At 45.5% G+C, this 17,318-nt stretch overlaps 1 protein-coding gene across 1 annotated transcript in view; it reads right to left on the bottom strand.

Annotated features, from left to right (window-relative positions):
- UBE2O (ubiquitin conjugating enzyme E2 O) overlaps positions 1 to 16,055 on the bottom strand; it is a 61,423-nt gene extending 45,368 nt beyond the window's left edge. Inside the window, exon 1 of the mRNA XM_012803212.2 lies at positions 15,522 to 16,055. Coding sequence (XP_012658666.1) covers positions 15,522 to 15,944 — 423 coding nt within the window. The 5' untranslated portion in view covers positions 15,945 to 16,055. The remainder of the gene's footprint in view (positions 1 to 15,521) is intronic.
- Between the last annotated feature and the right edge of the window lie 1,263 nt (positions 16,056 to 17,318).

The following is a 17,318-nucleotide window of genomic DNA, read 5'->3' as shown; positions in this document are numbered from 1 at the left end:
AAAAATAGCTAGGTATTGGGGCAGGGGCCTGTAGTCCCAACTACTTGGGAGGCTGAGGCAAGAGACTGGCTTCAGCCCAGGAGTCTGAGGTTGCTGTGAGCTACCAGGGGTGACAAAGTGAGACTCTGTCTAAAAAGAAAATAAAATAATAAACTGGAGACTTCCCTTCCTTGCCTGAGCCTGGATCCCCAGGGGTTGGCCTGCTGTCCTAGGCTGTTCCTCACCCTGCATTTTCTAGTCAACACATCTGTGCTCTGGCTTCCAGCCATCCTCCCCTCCTCTGTTCTAAGAGCTATTCACGGTTACTCAGAACTCCCAAATTGCCTCTTTTCAGAAAGCATCTTACCTGATCCCCTCTGCCATCAAAAGCTATCGGCCAGCACTCTTCTTCCTGAAGAGCTACCAAAAAATGTGACTCTTCGGGCACAGTATGAAATGAGGATTAGACAGAGAGATTGATTAGGAGGGCTGTTTCCTAATTCAAAAGGCAATTATGCTAAATACAATGTAGTATTCTGGAACAGATATAGGACATCAGCAGAAAACCAATCCAAATAAAAGTTTGTAGTTTAGGTAACAGAATGAGGCCAACGTTAATTTCTCACTTTTGACAAATATACCATGATATGTAAGATGTTAATGGTAGGGGAAGCTGGGTGCAGTACACAAGAACTTACTATATGATCTTTCCAATTTTTTTATAAATTAAAAAATATATATTTAACAACAGCAACTCTGAAGGCGTGAAATAGAACAGCAATAAGAATTGAAGATGAGGCTTGGTGTCTGTGACTCAAGCAGCTAAGGCACCAGCCACATACACCTAAGGTGGTGGGTTCGAAGCCAGCCTGGGCCCGCTAAACAACAATGATGGCTACAACCAAAAAATAGCCAGGCATTGTGGCGGGCGCCTGTGGTCCCAGCTACTTGGGAGGCTGAGGCAGGAGACTCGCTTGAGCCCAGGAGTTGGAGGTTGCTGTGAGCTGTGATGCCATAGCACTGTACCCAGGGGGATAGCCTGAGGCTCTGTCTCCAAAAAAAAAAAAAAGAATTGAAGATGAAAGATGGGGGATGGAATGAATATACATTTCCAAGGTAGGTATCTCTTTTCCTGTGCATACTTCCAGGCATCTAACTTGAAATTCTCCAAAACAGAATCTCTTCCTGCCCCCCACCTCTCTCCACAATGCTATTACTAGCAGGACCAGAGACACCTAATGTCTGTCTGTCTCTCTCTCTCTCTCTCTCTCTCACAAAGTCTGAGTCTCTGCCATGCTTCCCCCTTCTCATTTCCTGTATGTAGGTGACCACATGTCTACAGTAAAGAGCTTATTACTTTTATAAAAATTTTTTCCAAAAACTATAGTGCTTTTGGCTGGGAATGGTGGCTCAGGCCTGTAATCCTAGGACTTTGGGAGGCCCAGGCAGATGGACTGCCTGAGCTCAGGAGTTTGAGTAAAAGCAAAACCCTATCTCTACTAAAAATAGAAAAACTAGTCAGGTGTTGTGGCAGGCTCCTGTAGTCCCAGCTAGTTGGAAGGTTGAAGTAAGAGGATCTCTTAGCCCAAGAGTTTGAGGTTGCCATGGCACTCTACCCAGGGTAACAGAGTGAGACCATCTCAAAAAAAAAAAAGGAAGAAAAAAAGAAAAGAAAAACTATAATGCCTATCTTAGCTATTATCTACTCTGAAGGACAAGGAAGGAGGATCACCTGAGGCTAGAAGTTAGAAACCAGCCTGGGCAACATAGACCTTGTCTCAAAAATAAATAAAAACTGTAAAATTTAATCATTTGGGAAGTTATTGGGTTTTTTTTGAAAACAGAGTCTCACTCTGTTACCTCAGGTTAGAGTGCTGTGTTGGCCTACCTCACAACAATCTCAAACTCCTGGGTTCAAATGATCCTCTCGCTTCAGCCTTCCAAGTAGCTGGGATGACAGGTGCCCACTACCATGCCCACCCAATTTTTCTATTTTTAGTAGAAATGGGGTCTTGCTCTTGCTCAGGCTGGTCTTGAATTCCTGAGCTCAAGCAATCCATGCACCTTAGCCTTTCAGAATGCTAAGATAACAGGTGTGAGCCACCACACCCAGCCTGGGAAGTTATTGTTTAATGGGGACAGAATTTTCGTGGTGAATGATGAAAGTTCTGGAGATGGATGGTGGTGATGGTTGCACAACAACATGAATGTACTTAATGCCACTGAACTCTTTACTTCACGTTGTTAAAATGAGCTGGGTGTGGTGAATGTGCCTGTAGTCTCAGCTACTCAGGAGGATAAGGTGAGAGGATTACTTGAGCCCAGGACTTCCAGGCTACAATGGGCTATGATGACCAAGTGGCAGCCTGAGTGACAAAGGGAGACACAGCTTTTAAAGAAATAAAAATAAATGGATAAAATGGTAAAATTTGTTATGTATATTTTATTACAATTAAAAAACACACACTTAAAGGCTCCTCATAGCTTTCTTGATCATCTGAAAGCCCCAGCATGTAAGGAACTATATCCCTGCCCCAGCTCCTGCCTAGCCCCAGGAACCTGCCTCAGTTATGCACCAGGCAGTGGGACACCCAACTCTCCCTAATACTCCTCAAATGCCCCTCATTCCTTTGTGCCCTTCTGAGCAGCTTTCCCCAACCACCCCATCTTCTACTCTGCCCTACCACACTAATCCAAAGCTTTATCACCACTCTCTTAGACTCAACAGGGTCCTGGTTTTACTTGGTTATGGATAAACTAAAGAAAAATTACCCTTGAAAAACCCCCTGTTATCAGTGAGGCCAACACAACCAGCCAGTCCTCTTGCATTGGAACAGATCACTGTTTCCTCCACTGAATACTAGATGAAGTTGCTAATCTATGCTCCTAGGCCATTTTGTTTGCAAAATCAGTACTTTCAAAATTCTCTGCCATGAATGGATATGGCATGTCATACAAATCAAGTACACAGAAGATACAACTCACCTGCACAGTGAAAACCTCCTACCTGGAGCTTAGGCTTTCTCAGCTCCCCCACTTAACCCACCCTACCACTGCCAAGTCATCCACCACAAACACTGGAGCAGTTTCTCGGCTTCTCCATGGGTAAATACTGTCCTCCACAGACACCCCCCTGCTCAGCGAGCACATGCTAGGTCCCTCCAGGGCAGCTGGGGGCCCTGCCAGGTTTGATCAGAGCACTTCTACTCCCTGCCTTAATCTCTTCTTACCTGTCAAGTAACAATACCCACTTCTGGCTCTCCTGGGGCAGTGCCTGGATCATATCTGGTGCACCAAAAAAATTAGTCATTCTGGTCATTTACAGGCAGGTCCAGCCCCACCTACCAGCACTCTCTCACCTGCTTTCTCCTTCCAGCTCACCATGAGCTTGGCAGATCTCAAGATATGGTCCAGGGATCCCTATGACCCTTTCAGGAGGCCTAAAGCCAAAATGTTGCCATCGTAACACTAAAAAGTTATTTGCCCTCTTCCCTTCCATCCTTTTCCAAGTGTACAGGGGAATTTTCCAGAGGCTCCCTGAGGTGTGATGATGTCACTGCTCCAAGGGCTAATACATTGTGTGCCTGGGTATTCCTGGCTTTTAAAACTTATTTTCACTTCCTAAATGGTAAATGTTAATAAGTACAACAATAATCGTGATAGTAGTAGTTCACTGGGGTCCGCAAGGTCTTCTAAGTTAAAGGAGTTCTGAGACCTGAGCATGGAACTAAGGTGACTATTTCTCATGCACATCCCATGACTTGCTGCCTGCATGTGTATGAGTCTTCCCGCCTAGGATGCCCTTGCCTCCACCACTGCTGGCCCAAGCTCTGATCTTTTAAAGAATAATTCAAAAGCTATCTCCATGACAGCATTTCCTAATGCTCCCTGCTATCATCCTTCTAAATCTTAACTGCATCCTTCTCATGGATTCAGCTCTCCTGGTGTGCATTAACTCATTCACTCAATGAACAGGTGTGGAACAGGAACTGTGGGCCAGTCACCGAGGACACAGCACTGAATGAGACATTTCTATGATTTTATTGCCTTCTACTTGGAGAGACGGTAAACAGGCCATGAAGAGAAGGGATCTCAAGACACAGGCCATGAAGAGAAGGGATCTCAAGACACAGGCCATGAAGAGAAGGGATCTCAAGACTAGTTGTTAAAGAAGACAGCTGAGTAAGAGATCCGAGGGAGGGTCCACAACACCAGACTAAGTTTCTGCAGCAAAGTGATCCAAGGCAATAGCCACTGTGGTGAAAGGAATGTCTGGTCTCTCATTAACGCTTTTCACATTCATTACATGTTGAAACAATAAATAATACATTGGGTTAGGTTAAGTCAAATAGATTAAAGTTAACTTCACCTGTTTCTATTTGCTTTTTTCAGATATGGTTCACATTACATCTCTCTTGGTCAGGACTCTTTTCTTTTTTTCTTTTTTTTTTTTTTTTTGAGACAGAGTCTTAGTACGTCGCCCACCCTTGGTAGAGTACGGGGGCATCACAGCTCACAGCCAACCTCAAACTCTTGGGCTTAAGCGATTCTCTTGCCTCAGCCTCCCAAACAGCTGGAACTACAGGCACCCACCACAACACCTAGCTAGTTTTTTGTTGCAGTTGTCATTGTTGTCTAACAGACCCGGGCTGGGTTAGAACCACCAGCCTCGGTGCATGTGGCTGGCGCCATATCCACTGTGCTATGTGCGCCAAGCCAGTCAGGACTCTTTTATAGCAGAGGTGGGCTAACTCATCAAATGTGGCCTACTTTCTCTTCTTTTAAATAAAATCTTGCTGGAACACACATACCCATGTCCATTCATTTGCTCATTGTCTCTGGACACTTTAGGCTACAATGGCAAAGGTGAACAGCTGTGAAAGAGACAGTGTCACCTGCAAAGCCTAAAACATTTACCATCCGGCCTGTTCCAGAGAGTCTGCTGGTACCTGATCTACAGTGTAGAGAGAGCTTGTGTGATATATGTGGGGTTGACTCTATTCCCCATAGCACATGGCCCAGTGCAGGGTCAGCCACGTAGCTAGCAAAAAGAACCTGCACTATGCAGCACAAACAGGCCTAAGTTTGAATCTAGGGCCCGCTTGTTACTAGTTGAGTGGCCTTGGTGAGTTATAAGAACTCTCTGGGTTTCAATCTCTCCCTCTCTAAAATGGGGTACTGGCCACTTTATGGGGAGTGAAATGACTCAGGTAAAGTATGGGTAACAGTGCGGCACACAGCAGAAATCCATTGACACTGGCTGGATAAAACAAAACAATTTCACTGAAATGCTGAGTAATCATTTTTCTCTTGAACTAGATGCACTATACCCATAACAACTATCACATTTTCATCCTACAAAGAAAGAAAATCCAATGAGACTTCTTAGCAAAGACTGTGTATTAATGACAATAAGCAATGGGGGGTACGAGGAGAAAGAAGCAGGCCTTCCTACCACCAAAGTCGATAATCCAAAAGCACTGCCTTGTTATTAGGGCCACCTAATTGATTTTCTGCCCACCTTTTGACAATTTCTGGTTCTTTGACACTGGCAGTAGAAGAACAAATAGAGGGGATACACAAATCTCAAATCAATCACACACTAAAACTTGAGAGTGGGGTGTGGTAGCTCACACTTGTAACCTCAGCAACAGATCCAGCAGGCCAGATCTGATGAATTGAGAGGATTACTTGAGCCCAAGAGTTTGAGATCAGCCTGGGCAATATAGTGAGACCCCCATATATCTACAAAAAAAATTTAAAAATTAGCTGGATGTGGTGCCACATGCCTGTAATCCCAGCTTCTCAGGATGTTGAAGCAGGAGGATCACCTGACCCCAGGAGTTTGAGGCTGCAGTGAACTATGATGGGAGTAAAAAACAAACCTATTAACATCAACAGATTCTTGAAGGACAGATTCTCTGTCAGTGTGGCTCAAAGGGCATTCCTAGCCAGTAGCATTGGTCATTGGAAGCTTGTCAAGGCAGATTCTCCAGGCCAAGGGTATCAGAATAATCTGCATTACAAGAGTTATCATGCAACATTAGCCTGAGAGAAGTGCTAGTCTAGCATGCCAATTATTCACCCACTTCTCACTAACTCCCTTATAAACAAAGGTGGTTCTATGCATTTTTAATAGATGGTTCCTGATTCCTTTAAAGTAATAAGCCTGGCATAACCACTACAACTCCAGGCCCACCCATCACCCAGAGTCTTCATGTATGTACAGCACATAGCCCCAACTTTGTTCTGGATCACGTGCAGGTGGGTGGCATATTTTCCCAACAGAGGAGACTCCTAACTATCTAAGGCAGCAGTTCTCAACCTGTGGGTTGTGACCCCTTTGTAACAATGAAAATACATCCTGCATATCAGATATTTACATTATGATTCATAATAGTAGCAAAATTATAGTTATGAAGTAGCAACAAAAATAATTTTATGATGGGGGGTCACCACAACATGAGGAATTACGTTAAAGGGTAGTGGCATTAGGAGGCATTAAGAAGGTTGAGAACCACTGATCTAAGGTGAGGACTAGGTGCTGATCACCAATGACAAAACTCACATGTGTGAATCTGCCATATGCTGTCAGGGGTTTACTGGGGGGCGGAGATGCAGTCAGACACAGCTGAACACTGACCACAGGCAAACTGCTTTAGCTAGCTTTATGCTGGCCCTCTGTGTAGGTTCTCTGCCTGGGAAGTCTCATCATGGAAGTTGCTAAAATAGTAAACTACAATGTGGTGTAGTAATTACTCACATTGCTCGCAAAAGAGCCCCAGTAGGCAATAAATTACTAGACAGGGTCAACCTACCCAGCACTGGGCAGGGGTGGGTAGATGGGCTCACAAGGTGCCCACGCAGCTCCAGCATAGACTATGGAACTTCTGGAAGGAGAATGAGAATACTCTTTGTAGATAAGAGGGAAGGAGTAAACTCTGGTCATTCACTCAAGTGTTTCCCAAGAATCTACCCGTAAGTCACAACACACAAGTTTTAGAATTTGCTGTCTTCATTTTTCAAGGTGCTTCCAATCTAGGAAAGAGAACTCAAGTATGCCATGAGGTGTCAGAGGCCCCATGAGAGTCAACTGAAGAGGCAGGAGAGAGTGGGATCTGTGGGAGAAAGGCCTTGAATGACAACCTAAGACAGGACAAGAGGCTAGGTCCTGATATAGGCCAGGCATTCATTTGGAGTCTGAGTGATGCTGCACACTGGACTGAAGGAGAGACTAGAGCAGGGAGCCAGGGAGAAGGCCACACCAGTGCCAGCACAAGACAAGTAGAAAGTAGAGATCGAAACTAGTGTAGAAAGGAAACACAACCACAGGATGCAAGGGGCATTTCAAACAAAGAACTGATGAAAATTAGAATGGAAGCCAAAGAAGGTAAATTTAAAATGATCATAATGTTCCGATTTTTTTAGAAGATGCAAACTTAGTATTTAGGGGTAAAGTGCCATCATGTCTGCTACTAACTCACAAATGGCTCAAGAAATATAATTTACATACACATATAGATAAAGCAAATATGGCAGAATGTGAACAACTGTTGACTCACGATGATTGGTAATTAGTTATCACTGGCCTAGTCTTTCAACTTTTCTGTATATTTAAATTCTTTTCATATTAAAAATGTTAGGTCCTAGGTTTTGGCACCAAAACAAAAAATAAGTTGGGGAATTTTTTTTTTTTTTAATTCCGTAGACTTGGGTATAGGGAGTGTGTCACAATCACAAGATTTTATACACACAGTCAAGATGGCATGATGGAGCTATCGAGTAAACAGCTGGGAATGTGATATAAAGGCAGCTATGGGCATGGAGATCACATCGAAAAAGGGAGAAAGAAATCAGGTGAAGACAGACCTTTGGAAAAGTGTCACATCTAGGGGTAGCAGGAAAATAACAAAGGCAAAAAAAAAAAAAAAAATTGGTATCTGTCTGATATAATGAACCCCAGGGAAGGAAGTTTCCTTTAAGGGCATGAGCTGGGGTCTGAGGCACCTGTAGTCCCAGCTACTCATGAGGCTGAGGCAGGAGGGAAGATGGCCAGAGCCCATGAATTGGAGGCCAGCCTGGGCAACACAGCAAGACTCTGTCACTGAAGGAAAAATAAAGAGGACACAATTGATCATACTAAATAAAGCTGACAGGTCAAAAGGAGAATGAGGACTGAGAAAAAGGCAGCAAATTCAGTGACCAGGAATACACTAGTCCTTTGTGACCTTCAGGGGAGCTGCCACATCCAATGGGCTAAGAGGCCAGACAGAAAAGGCTTACATGGTGAGAGCAATCAGGAGGAAAAGGAAACAGACATCCATTTTACCAGCAGGGTGCTGGGTTGCCCCAAAAGCATGCTGGAGGTTAAGAGAGATGCTTTCTTCCTGGGCTTGAAGATGATGTCATCAACCTTCAGGGGCCTCAAAATCCCTTAAGTAATTAAACAAAGTAGACAAATATTAGGATGCTTTCAGCACTGCGTATGTCAAAGTCTTGATGCTTCTGAAGCTGCCGAGAGACACGTATTTGTGTGTCAATACACCTTCCACCTGCATTTAAGGAGTTAGTGATACTGTCCAGTGGCCAAGCCTGACAAGGTAGCTTTACCAGCCCTCACCCAGCAGCAGCTCCCACAACAAGCATCAGAACTGAAACTAGGAGAAAGACACCATCAGAGCTGTTCTCTCTTGCAGGATGCAAACGAAGGACGCTCTTTTTAAGGGTGCCTGTAGGAAATCTCTCTGTCAGTGCTAGCTGGGAGTTTTCATCTTATCGCTGGGTAGGAATGTGTTTTTTTTTTTTCAAGCATGACTCAGTGTCTTATTTTTTTTTAACTTCAAGTTGCCATAGTCAGACTGTTTCCCAGATACAGCTATGCTATCAATTTAAAGCAAAAGTGACTTGGCAAGCATCTTACTCCTCTGACCTAGCTGCAGAATAGTAAATGTTGCTGCTGTCTCTCAAAATATGCACACAAACTGAAAATCCCCCACCAAATATCAACCAGATTTAACCCCAAAAGGACACTCACTCCAATACTCATTGGCAGCTGAATGCTTCTGAATGGTTTGTCATTTGCCTACATGTTTAAATAATAAAAATTTGCTCTTCACAATTCTGCTTCAGAGAAATACCACGGTACGTGTGTCTGGAGCGGGAGGCCTCTGGGTGAAGTGGACAAAGCTGACCCAAGGACTCATTCAACACAGTCAGCTGGGTCAAAAGACATTAAATTCTCAACCACAGAGTGCAGCTAACGAACAAAACAGGGCAAATAACCTTGGAGTACTTATGTTCAGAGGGTTACCCATTAACATAATTCAATTTTACTCTGAACTACAAAAAAATTCCAGTAAGCATTTTGCTCTTCCCTGTGTGTAGCCACACACATATCAGGGGGTTCTTGATAGAGACTCCCAGGGTCGCTGAACTAGCAGAAATAGCAATTCTGAATGGGTGCTCCCGCCAGTAAGAACTGCAAGTATGGGCGTAGCAACAGTAAAGCCATGACCTTGTCCGGGCCGGGCATGCATTCTCTGGGCCAAGTGGAGCCTCAGAAAGGAGCTCCAGTTAAAAATACCAGAATCCTATTAAGTAAGACAGGTGATAGCATCTTGTAAACTGGAAGGCTCTTTATAAATGTTCCTGTTGTTTCTGTTCCCCTTCTGATGATCACTCTAAATTAGCAACTCCCACCCCCACCCAGAAACAGGCTAAGTATCACTCAGCAAGGAAACTCTGAAGCCTCCTATGAGAATAAGAGCGCAGTTCATGCCCTCTCACCTCCCTAACCCCCATGAAAATCCTCACAGAAAACCACCCCCACTCCAACTGAGGGGACCACCAGGGCAGCTGACACTGGTCATGTGCTCAGCTGTGTTGTGATGGCAATTCATGTTACACACAGTAACTGCATCCCTTTTTAAAAGTATTGGCCCTGAAAGGTTCTATTGGATTCCATGAGGCCCAACAGTGGGTAAAACAGTAAAAGAGAGAAAAAGTTCCTCATGATGGAATAGGAAAATGAAAAAGAGAGAAAAAAGGAGAACAGTGAAGTGGAGATAGGGAAGGTGCAAACGGCTTTAACATAAAGCCAAAATGCACGGAGAACTCAGTACAGAAACTGATGAGAGAGGAAACAGAATCCGGAGGAATCCTTCTTGCACCTCTCATGACTCAGCATTCCCAGCCAGAGGATGACAGCAACAGAAGAGGAGACAGAAGTCAAGCTGGAGTCACCACTGGCCATTCTAAGATAACACAGAAACATCAGTGGAGCATCTGCACACCTGCTTTGCTCCAAGCGGTGGAGGTGGGGAATAAATAAAGCCACAGTGGGATGAATCAGATTGCAGAGGGTGCTTTCCAGTCAACATTGAGGGGCATTCAAAGGTTCTCTAGAAATGGGTTTTTGACAGTTGAGAATGACTGAGGGGTCAGGAATGGAAAGTGTGGAAAATAGATGTACGCCACCAGTGCAACCGCAGTGTCCTCCCATCCTGTTCCTGGCCTTCTGTCCAATGGAACCCCTCCCCCCACACCAAGAGCCTGCATCTTCCTCCTCCTTGCTTGTAGCTACTTGCTATTACACCAAGACTATCAACTTTTAAAGATGGGATGATTAATGCCAACCACAGGGTTCGTGATTCGTGCTTGATTACCCCGTACTCAGGCATAGTAACAATCAATGAATTATGAACTTAAATATTCTCATGTAAGCACAAAGTACACTTATTCCAATTTGTATTCAGGTTCCTCCACTCACTTAGCAGTGTCACACTGGACAATTTACTTAACCTCTCTCTTGCTCAGTTTCCTCCTCTGGAATATGGAGCTAAGAATAGTCCCTAATTCACAGGGCTGTTGTAAGCATTAAGTAAATTATATAAAGCACTTAGAGTACCTCACCTTGTAAACAGTGTACTGTCTTATTATCTTAAAATACAAAAGCAATACTCCACCATCCTTGTAACTCATAATCTCATCACCTGTCTCTTGGGAAGTTTAAAACTTGTCTTCCAGATTCTGGAAAGCATAGTTATATACATATGTACACATATAAATTCCACCACCATCACTACCCTCCTGGAGGTTGGCAGGTGTTACTAAATGTCCATTCTGAATTTCTTATAAAGTTAGTAACAGAGGTGCGAAGTTCATGAGTATTTCTACAAGAAGTTAATAACTCCAATCTATAATCCATCTGGTCAATCCCTACACCATGAAACAAACTCCATGCTGTGCGCCTTTTGCTTCCCAAGGTGCCTCTTTGGTGAAGCACACCCTGTGACTCACAGAAGTGATCTCCTGAAGGGATGGGGCTGGTTCTGTCTGACAGACATCAGAATGGTGTCTGCTTATAACCAAGTGGCTGTCCCGGGCATGACACAGCTACATGTTTGGTTATTTCATCTGAGTAGGCTCAGTGCCGGGGTTAGACAGACAGACCTTGAATTTCATTGCAGAGGGAGAAAATGAGGCAGTGACTTAAACCAAGGTCATTCAGAGTAGGTGTCAGCCAGGAAGAGCTCCCAAGGATTTTGACTTCCAATCACAGTAGAAAACATCCACCCTCATCTGCGGAAAGTGCCCTCGAGTCAGACAAGTAACCTGACAGAGGCACCATCAAGAGACAGAGGCACCATCAAGGTACGAAGGCCCAAGAATTAGAAGGGAGAGAGAATAAAATCACAGGACAGTTGTTAGCGCCTACAAGCACTGTGATTCTATCTGAATAAACTGCAATTTGGATGGACTTAGTCCTGCATCTTGGTTAACCTTATTATTACTTCTTCCTGTTACATCACTAAAAAGAATTGCTCTTAATGGGCCCAGCATCTGGACAAGTGAGACAAACTTCACATGCTATGATGCTACACTTAAATAGCTTTCACCATGGAGATGCTGGCCTGAGTATGAGCCAAAAATAAACTGAAAAGCCAATACCTGAAGGACCTGTCATCAGGGATGCTTCACACACATACACATACATCCCTCACAAAAGCAGTGTGATCACAGACAGATCTAATTTAGAGCTATTGTATCTCAAACCTGGCAGGCCCTGAATATCGTAGAATCTTAAAGACAATGCACAAGGGTGGTGCCTGAGGCTCAAGGAATAGGGCACTAGCCCCATATACTAGGGGTGGTGGGTTCAAACCCGGCCCTGGCCAAAAACTGCAAAAAAAAAAAAAAAAAAAAAAACCACAATGCACAAGAGATGAGAAAGCAAAAGAAAGCTAACGCATAAACAGGTCACCTCCAAAAGGAAAGCTGAACTTGAAGTGACAGACGGCAGTCTTGCTCCCTTCCTTGCAGAGGCCATTCTGTCCAACCATGACAGGTGGAGACCAGAAGGACCCACCATGTCTAGGGCACAAGAAGTGGCATTTGGCTTTATTCCAAAGTTCTACTCAAAGGATGACCAATGATCGGGAAGCATTCCCCTCTGAGGATATCGTGGCCCAATAGGACAAGTTTAAGTGGATAAATGGGCTACCATGCTGAGGGGTCAGGAACAGGGGGAGGAAGGAATATATAAGAGGCACTAGCTGCTGGCTTCCTTTAAGTCCTTAAGAAGCTTACTTTTGGCTGCTGGAAGCCTCAGAACACAACCATAAATTCCATAGCTTCATGGAAGAGCTTACTTTATGTTGCTAATTTTCACAGAGGTGGCAAGAAAAGGGTAGGGCTTGATGCTCAGTCTCTTCATCTCTCTTTGTAAATTTGTTCACTAAAAGCTTAAAAGACTGATATTAAGCCTTTACTCACTGCACTCCAACTTAACATGAAAACTACAAAAGTACTCCATAGCCTAACTGCCCATATTCCCCATTAAATGGACACTATTTAAAAAATTTCAACAGGCAGGAGATTTTAAAAAATTAGTTTCTCAAGGAACTCTACCTTACAAAATCAAATATTTTGACCAGTTGTTTGTACCGTCACATTAACTTTTAAAATAAATAAATAAAATAAAATAAGTTTCTCAAAACCATCACTACATTATCCTATCAATATCTAGGTTCCCGGCTCGGCATCTATAGCTCAGTAAGGGCACTGGCCACATAAACTGAGGGTGGCGGGTTTGAGCAAAGTCCAGGCCTGCTGAACAACAATGACAACTGCATCCAAAAATAGCCCAGCATTGTGGCGGGTGCCTGTAGTTCCAGCCTCCTGGGAGGTTGAGGCAAGATAATCACTTAAGCCCAAGAGTTTGAGGTTGCTGTGAGCTGTGACACACTCTATAGACCAAGGATTACATAGTGAAACTGTCTCAAAAAAAAGAAATCTAGGTTCTCAAATCTCCTAACTAGACTAGTGATGGAGAGGCCCTAACTGTTCAGAATTGGCCTAATGGTATTTCCTTTAGCGCACACTGTCACTTCAATGGAATTTGAAAGGAGGAGGGAGCCAGAAGAAATCATAGTGGTGCAAAACCCCAGGACCTACCCTCCTGCCCTAGGTCAGTGTAGCAAAGCAAGAGACACTCAGCTGACCAGGATCGTCTGTGCCTACAGTTGCTGGTTACAGAGAGCTACCAATCAGGTATAAGATCCCCCCTACCCTCCAGAACACCAAACCTATTCTCAAATGCTAAAAGAACTGGATTCTGCTACCTATAAATGGGTACTACTTTCCATCACTTCCTTGGAATTCCTATGTTATTTGGCTTTTGCTAAAGCCCAGCAGCTACAGAATTACAATGACAAAGAAAACACCACCATCAGAGCCACCACAGAACAGATTTCAACAAATTCAAAGCAAGTTACAAAAGGCCAGCTTCAAAATCTATCCAGGCTGGTGCCTTAAAGTTGTTCTTTATTTAACTCCAAAATAGGTATCTTAAGTCCAACTTCGTATAATTACACTTGGTGGGGAAGGCAGATGGAACCTAACTGTAAACAAAGTTAACCACCAAAGTCAAGATAGACAGGAACAACAACTGATAAACATGGGCAGCTCCCAGTAGTCAGCTGGGTCTGCCCCGAGTCCCAGGGCAGGAGGCCATGATACACAGGACATCCAATAGCTGCATTCCTAAAGTCACAAACCTCTAGAAAAGATGGGAGGTGAAAACATTTTTTAAAACTCAACGACACCAGCAACCTTCTGATGTCACACAGTATATAGAGCAATACCATTTTTTCCTAACACAATATTGGTGATGATTTTAAACAATCATTTCTGTTAAAAGCAATATTTTCCAAATATTTTTGCAAATGAACTTACAATTTTCATTCCAAGTCAGAGAGCAGCTGTCTGATCTATGTTTCTCTGAGGGAAAGGTGGGTCCTATCTGAGGCTGTCTGTGGGTGCATGTGCATTAGTGAGAAAAAGACCCTGCTGGTATTGGCAGTCACTTCTGCCACTAGGAAGTGGATCACAGGCTCTTCTTCTCAGGAGTGGGTTGTTTTTCCTGCCCAGGCTGTCACCACAGACCCCTCTATGGTATGGCACAAAGCCTACTCCTCTGTTGCCTTTGTTCCCTGTGTGAGAAACCCAGATTAACTTCTAAAGTGCATTCCCCTGAAATCAGACCTCTCAGCCTCCCAGGGACCTAAAACAGTGAAGGCCTGATTCCTGCTTAGAAATGTTTTCTTGAAAGGGAGGAAAAAGAGGTGTGAGATACAGGGATGTGCGTGTGAATCACTGATATGAACTCAGACTCAGGAAAACAAACGTCAAACCAACCCTGGTTAAAGGTTTCAGGTTTATGATGGTAAACCTCTTTGTTCTGCAAAACTGCTACAATCACCAGCACCACCTCAAAACAGGTCAAGAAAAACCCTTCAGGTTTCCAACTTGCTGACTCTATCCATAGTTCTTTTTTTCAAGAAGTCCAAATGCACTTAACAGTCATCAATCCCAACTGCAGCTGTCAGAATTTACCCCAGTACTATCAATACCATGACTTTGATTGTCAATGATTTACTCACAAAGTTCCCCACAGCAATTAAAATGAGGCAGCAAGGTAAAACAAAAAGACACTGAGTTGCTTCACCACATGCATTGGCTAATCTAGTGAACTTATTGGGGTTTTACATGGGCTAGGATTTTCACCTCTATCTTTGTTTTGGAATGCCCACAACCCCTCCCTGCACGAACCGGCCTGGGCCTTGCGTTCTGGATGCACAATGCAGCACCGAGCTCTTGGGGGTCAGCACAACGCCGCACTGGTGTAATACCCAACGCGCCTCAAAGCCTGAGGAGGTCCCTACGGGAGTCGGTTCACGTCTTCACTCTTGAGGCCAACACCACAGCATAGCATGGCTCAGAAGTCCCCTCAAGTCGGGAAGCCCAGGGCCAGGTCCTGGGTCAGCAGTGCCCGGCTGCGCTCAGTGCTGGTGCAATGACTTTGCATGGAGCGTACCCTCTGCTGAGGCTGTCCTCCCACCTCGGCCACTGCAGTGGCTCCGCTTCAGGCAGTACCCCGCACACCGCCCCTCCTCGGCGAAGGGCTCTGGTCGCCGACCCCATCCTCCCTCACAGTGCAGCCGGGGCCCCCTGGGGCCTGCTCCGCCCCATGCCCGCCTCACCTTGGTCTCCTTCACATGCTGCTTGACGCCCTCCGGGTACCACTGGACGCGCACGTAGCCGCGGCGCAGAGGGCTGGCTCGGCCCTCCTCGTGGCCCGCGCCCCCGGCCTCGGAGCAGCCCGAGCTGCCGCGGCCCTCCTCCTCGCCCTCCGAGTCCGAGTCCTCGCCGTGGATGAGGCGCACCAGCCCGAAGTGCACCGAGCCGCGGTAACGGCCGGACACCAGGTCGTGTGAGAACAGCAGGCGCTGAGAGCCGGCTTCGGGGCCGGAGTCCGAGGACGGCCCGGAGGACAACTCCGGGGCGGGTGCCGGCGCCGGGGCCGAGACGGGGGATGTGGCTGGGGCAGAGGCCGCCTCCGGAGTTGGGGCCGGGGTCTGGGCGGGAGAGAGAGCTGAGGGCGCGGGGGCTGCGGGATCCGCCATAACTGCTCTGCACGAGTCTCGGGCGGCGGCGGCGGCGGCAGCGGTGGCGGCAGCAGCGGCGGCGGACGAAGCGCGGGGAGGCGGGGCCAGCGGGCGCTGGGGGCGGGGCCACAACGCGCTGACGTGTCTCTACGTGCCGCCGTCGTCAGGGAACCGGGATGCGGTTGCTAGGAGCCGCCGCCTGGTCGCTAGGGGACGCTGAAGATGCTGCGGGAGGGTGGGGGTGGGAGGGAGGATGGACTCTACGAGGGAAGGGCTAGGCCCGAGGGGATAAAAACTGAAGGGCGCGGGAAGGGGCGGGGACCCAGAGGAGGAGGTGCAGTGGCCACAGAGGAAAGGGGGCGTGGCCAAAGTGGGAAGGAAGATGGTCGAGAGGCTGTCAACAACTTTTAATGAGCTCACCTGGAGTTCCAGCCTAGTCCTAGCACTGTGAGGGTTACAGAAAAAGAAAGATGCTATCCTTGCCCTCTAGGTGTTTGCAGTCTAATTGAGGGGACAAAATAAGTATACATTAAATAGCTAAAAAAAGCAACTCAAGGCAGCTTGTAAGCAAGGCTATAACCAATACGTATGGTTGGCCGCGCGCGGTGGCTCACCACACCTGTAAATCCTAGAACTCTGGGAGGCCGAGGCAGGTGGATTGCTTGAGTTCACAGGTTCCAGACCAACCTGAGCCAGAGCAAAACCCCCGTCTCTTAAAAACAAAAATAGCTGGGTGTTGTGGCGGGCGCTTGTAGTCCCAGCTACTTGGGAGGCTGAGGCAAGAGAATCACTTGACCCCAGGAGTTTGAGGTTGCTCTGAGCTATGACTCCCCAAAAAAAAGACCAAAAAAAAAAAAATACATTTGGAGTGTATATAAAGTGGATTGTATTAGGAGGTTCCAAGCAAAACTTGGAAGGTCATGACCCTTAGGGATTGGTTCAGACACTGGTGAAGGAGGCCCAGAGAAAAGTAAGACAGAAAAGCAAGTATAAGTGGCCCCAATGGTTTGGCTTTAAATTAATTTAGATGAGTTCAACGCTATGTGAGGACAATTATGTATGGCTAGAGGTTGTATAGCAAGGTAGTTAAGAGTGACAGCCATAGATTCCAATTATACAACAGTAGGCAAACTGGTTAACTTACTTCCACCTTAATTTTCTCATTTGTAAAATAGGGGTGATAATAGCAAAACCAGTATCATTGGGAACCTAGGAGGATTAAATGTAGTAGGAAAGGACCTAGCATATAGCTCTCTCAATAAAGCTTAACCATTGTAATATTTCAGAACTCTCTGCCCAAACTAAACTCCAGACCAGCAGAACTGTTATAGTCTGCTCTATATTGCCTTTTAAAAAATATTTTTAAAAGTAATTCTATTTTTTTTTTTTTTT

Source organism: Otolemur garnettii, unplaced genomic scaffold (genome assembly GCF_000181295.1).
Source record: "Otolemur garnettii isolate 467f Iridium unplaced genomic scaffold, OtoGar3 scaffold00018, whole genome shotgun sequence".
NCBI lineage: Eukaryota > Metazoa > Chordata > Mammalia > Primates > Galagidae > Otolemur > Otolemur garnettii.
The sequence above is the reverse complement of the archived record's forward strand: the minus strand, read 5'-3'. Positions and strand labels throughout refer to the sequence as shown.